Source organism: Tupaia chinensis, unplaced genomic scaffold, assembly GCF_000334495.1.
Source record: "Tupaia chinensis unplaced genomic scaffold, TupChi_1.0 Scaffold000330_1, whole genome shotgun sequence".
Classification (NCBI taxonomy): Eukaryota; Metazoa; Chordata; class Mammalia; order Scandentia; family Tupaiidae; genus Tupaia; species Tupaia belangeri.
This window is the reverse complement of record NW_006159824.1, coordinates 114,479-118,421: the sequence shown is the minus strand read 5'-3', so window position 1 is coordinate 118,421 and position 3,943 is coordinate 114,479. Positions and strand designations below refer to the sequence as shown.

At 59.8% G+C, this 3,943-nt stretch overlaps 1 protein-coding gene across 1 annotated transcript in view; it reads left to right on the top strand.

Moving 5' to 3' along the window:
- Positions 1-3,943, top strand: part of PFAS (phosphoribosylformylglycinamidine synthase) — a 22,489-nt gene that overhangs the window by 15,058 nt on the left and 3,488 nt on the right. Inside the window, exons 18-25 of the mRNA XM_006151745.3 lie at positions 568-748; positions 835-918; positions 1,156-1,311; positions 1,501-1,620; positions 1,924-2,069; positions 2,177-2,384; positions 2,543-2,634; positions 2,722-2,836. Coding sequence (XP_006151807.1) covers positions 568-748; positions 835-918; positions 1,156-1,311; positions 1,501-1,620; positions 1,924-2,069; positions 2,177-2,384; positions 2,543-2,634; positions 2,722-2,836 — 1,102 coding nt within the window. The remainder of the gene's footprint in view (positions 1-567; positions 749-834; positions 919-1,155; positions 1,312-1,500; positions 1,621-1,923; positions 2,070-2,176; positions 2,385-2,542; positions 2,635-2,721; positions 2,837-3,943) is intronic.

Below are 3,943 nucleotides of genomic sequence, written 5' to 3'. Positions count from 1 at the left end.
CCCCCCCCAGCCCTGGTGGGGAGAAGTGGCAGGGCAGGGAAGCCACCTTGACGGTCTGGTCTCCATGCCACCCACTCTGAGTGAAGTCCTTGTTTGCATGTTGGGGAAAGCCAGACTTGCCACCACCCTGTGCCTCTGGGGAAGAGCCCGCACTTCCTGGCCCTGTCGCCAACTCTACGTGGGTTCCGCAGGTGGACCGCTCCGTAGGTGGCCTGGTGGCCCAGCAGCAGTGTGTTGGGCCCCTGCACACTCCTCTGGCAGATGTAGCAGTTGTGGCACTGAGTCACCAGGAGCTCGTAGGGGCTGCCACAGCCCTGGGAGAGCAGCCAGTCAAGAGCCTGCTGGACCCCAAGGTTGCCGCTCGACTGGCTGTGGCTGAAGCCCTCACCAACCTAGTGTTTGCTCTGGTCACTGACCTCCGGGTGAGTCCCCGCCGCTTCTGCCCGGGAGCTGCAGGCCTTGGAACACTTCCGCACCCACCACTCACTCACACCATCCTTTGCCTCCCTGTCCCTCTGCACCCTGGACTCTCCACATCCCTCTCCCCCTGTGATGTCATGTTCCCAGGACGTGAAGTGCAGTGGGAACTGGATGTGGGCTGCCAAGCTCCCAGGGGAGGGCGCGGCTCTGGCCGATGCCTGTGAGGCTATGGTGGCAGTGATGGCAGCCCTGGGTGTGGCGGTGGATGGAGGCAAGGACTCCCTCAGCATGGCTGCCCGGGTTGGCACGGAGACTGTGCGTGCTCCCGGTAAGGTCCAGGGGCCCCGGGGACAGGGAGGAGCAGCAGGGCAGAGCCGGCGGCCCACTGTCTCATACTCCTCCCTTGCTCTGCAGGGTCGCTGGTCATCTCCACCTATGCTGTCTGTCCAGACATCACGGCCACTGTGACTCCAGACCTCAAGTGTCCTGGAGGGAGAGGTACAGACTCGGCACCCCCTTCATTGCATGTGTGTCTGGGCATGGTCTTATTTTGGGGTCTACTTGTGAGTCCTTGGCCCCCTCATCTTGCAAGGATTCCACTGGGCTGTGACCACCAGCTCTGGGACTGGTGGTCTGGGGCATCTCACCAAATGCAGGCATAGCAATGCCGTGAGTGCTTCAGAGAGAGGTTCCCCTGGGCCATCCATCTCACTGCCCTCCTCCCTGTGTCTCCAGGCCATCTCCTCTATGTGCCTCTGAGCCCTGGGCAGCACCGGCTCGGGGGCACGGCTTTGGCCCAGTGCTTCTCCCAGCTCGGGGAGCTGCCTCCTGACCTAGACTTTCCCGACAACCTGGTGCGTGCCTTCAGCATCACCCAGGGGCTGCTGAAAGGTGAGTGAGGTCCTAGGGGAGGCACACGGGTGCCAGATGCCAGCAGCTAGGCACGTCAGCATGTGGCCTGGACCTCAGGCCATCTCTCCGGCTCCCTGAGTGTGCCCACATTCTCACATGCTCCAGAAGACGGGTGGAACTATCAGGTTTGGGCCCTGAGGTTGCTGAGCCTGCGTCTCCTTCTTCCAGACCACCTCCTCTGCTCAGGCCACGACGTCAGCGATGGAGGCCTTGTCACCTGCTTGCTGGAGATGGCCTTTGCTGGGAATTGTGGGATAGAGGTGGATGTGCCTGCCCCTGGGGTCGACGGTGAGGAACTCAAGGCCTAGACTTGGGCCTGGGCTGCCATCCCCACCCTGTAGACCCCGTTTCCTGTTACGGAGTGGAGTCTCCCCATCTCTCCTGTGCTATCTCTGACAGCGGACCCAGATGGGATTCTCCATGTTCCTGACTATATCCCCTGAGACCACCCCATGATCTCTGCTATATCACCCTTAATCCCACTCTCCTGGCCCTCACCCTACCCTGATCCCTGCCTGCACTCCCTCAGCCCTCTTCCCCTACTTCCCCTTACCTCCCTGGCAGCCCAGTAACTCTCCATTGCTCTCCTAGCACTGCCTGTGCTGTTTGCCGAGGAGCCAGGCCTGGTGCTAGAGGTACAGGAGGCAGACCTGGCCCAAGTGCTGACACGCTACCGGGGTGCCGGCCTCCAGTGCCTGGAGCTGGGTCACACAGGCGCCGCTGGGCCCCACGCCATGGTGAGGAAACCAGGACGAGCAGTGGGCAGTTGGAGAGGGGAGGCTGAGTCTGCCCCTGAAGGGCCGTCCTCTCTCCTCGCCCTTCATAGATCTGCCCCTCTGCCTAGGTCCAGCTCTCAGTGAATGGGGCTGTGGTTCTGGAAGAGCCTGTTGGGCAGCTGCGAGCCCTCTGGGAGGAGACGAGTTTCCAGCTGGACCGGCTGCAGGCAGAGCCGCGCTGTGTGGCAGAGGAGGAGCAAGGCCTACGGGAACGGATGGGGCCCAGCTACTGCCTGCCCCCCACCTTCCCTCAAGCCTCGGTGCCCCGTGAGCCTGGTAAGGGAGTGTGTGCTACACCTTGGCTTCCCGGGTACATTGGGCCTGGCTTGCGGAGCCCGAGGCCTGGATACCCAGTCCTGTCTTGGAAAAGGTATCTGGAAGTCGGCCTGGGGAAGTTACCCTCTGGCCCAGAGACATCCTTCTTCCCCTCCAAGGTGGTCCCATCCCCCGAGTCGCCATCTTGCGAGAAGAGGGCAGCAATGGAGACCGGGAGATGGCTGATGCCTTCCACTTGGCTGGGTTTGAGGTGAGCAGGGCAGCTGGCAGAGCTAGGGTGGTGATCCAGCCTCGGGCCGTGTGTCCTCTGACACTTCACTTCTCCTTGTCCTGCCAGGTGTGGGATGTGACCATGCAGGATCTCTGCTCTGGAGCAGTCAGGCTCGACACATTCCGTGGTGTGGCCTTTGTGGGCGGCTTTAGCTATGCGGACGTCCTGGGCTCTGCCAAAGGTCAGCATGCCGATTTCTGCTCGCTTTCTCCTACACATTCCTGAAAAGGTGCCAGTACCCCTTTTCTTACTCTGGGTATTGGCCTCTCACTTCCACAAACCCTGGGAGAAGGTACACTGGGCCATGTGCCAGCAGAAGGCCTACAGTAGGTGACTTAAATCAGGCAGGTGTGCTGGGTGGGCCAAACCGAGCAGGAGGGCACATGTCATACCTGAAACGGCAGCTGCCTCTCAGCTCCAGATCTTCCCATCTTCCAGGAAAGACCCCAAATCCAAATTTTTATGTAAAATCTTAGTTTTAAATGTTAGGCAACTAAAAGATTTTGGGAGGCTGGCAGGTTGTGTGGTGGCTAAGGGTGCTGGACTCCCACATGGCCAACCGAATGTCAAATCCCAGACCTGGTAGCTTGCTTTCTCACCTTTCCTCTCTCTTTCTCTTATTCTGTCCCTCTCTGGTCAAATTTTTAAAAATAAAGTTAAATTAAAAAAAAAATTTAAAAACATGTTCTGCTGTCTAAGCATGAAAAATATCAAGGCCATCTCTGGCCTAGGAGTCGGCAACATCTGATTTAAGCAGATGAACCCCTTTCTTCCCTTGCACTTGGCCCAAGCTCTGCAGAGGGGCTTCTTAGGGGAGAGTCAAAGTGCTTGCTGGGACAGAAGAGCAGCCAGCCCCTTTCAATCCTGCTTTCCCTTTTCTGAGCATTCCATATCTAACCCTGACTTCTCTGCCCTCCCTAGGGTGGGCAGCTGCTGTCACCTTTCATCCACAGGCAGGGGCTGAACTGAGGCGCTTCCGGAAACGACCAGACACCTTCAGCCTGGGCGTGTGTAATGGCTGTCAGCTGCTGGCTCTGCTGGGCTGGGTGGGAGGTGACCCCAGCGAGGAGGCAGCAGAGACAGTCCATGACTCTTGGCCAGCCCGGCCTGGCCTCCTGCTTCGCCACAACCTGTCTGGGCGTTATGAGTCTCGCTGGGCTAGCGTGCGTGTAGGGCCTGGGCCGGCCCTGATGCTGCGAGGGATGGAGGGTGCCGTGCTGCCCGTGTGGAGCGCCCATGGGGAAGGTCAGTCCTGGGCAAAGCGGGTGGGGTGGTGGGGGAGGTGTGC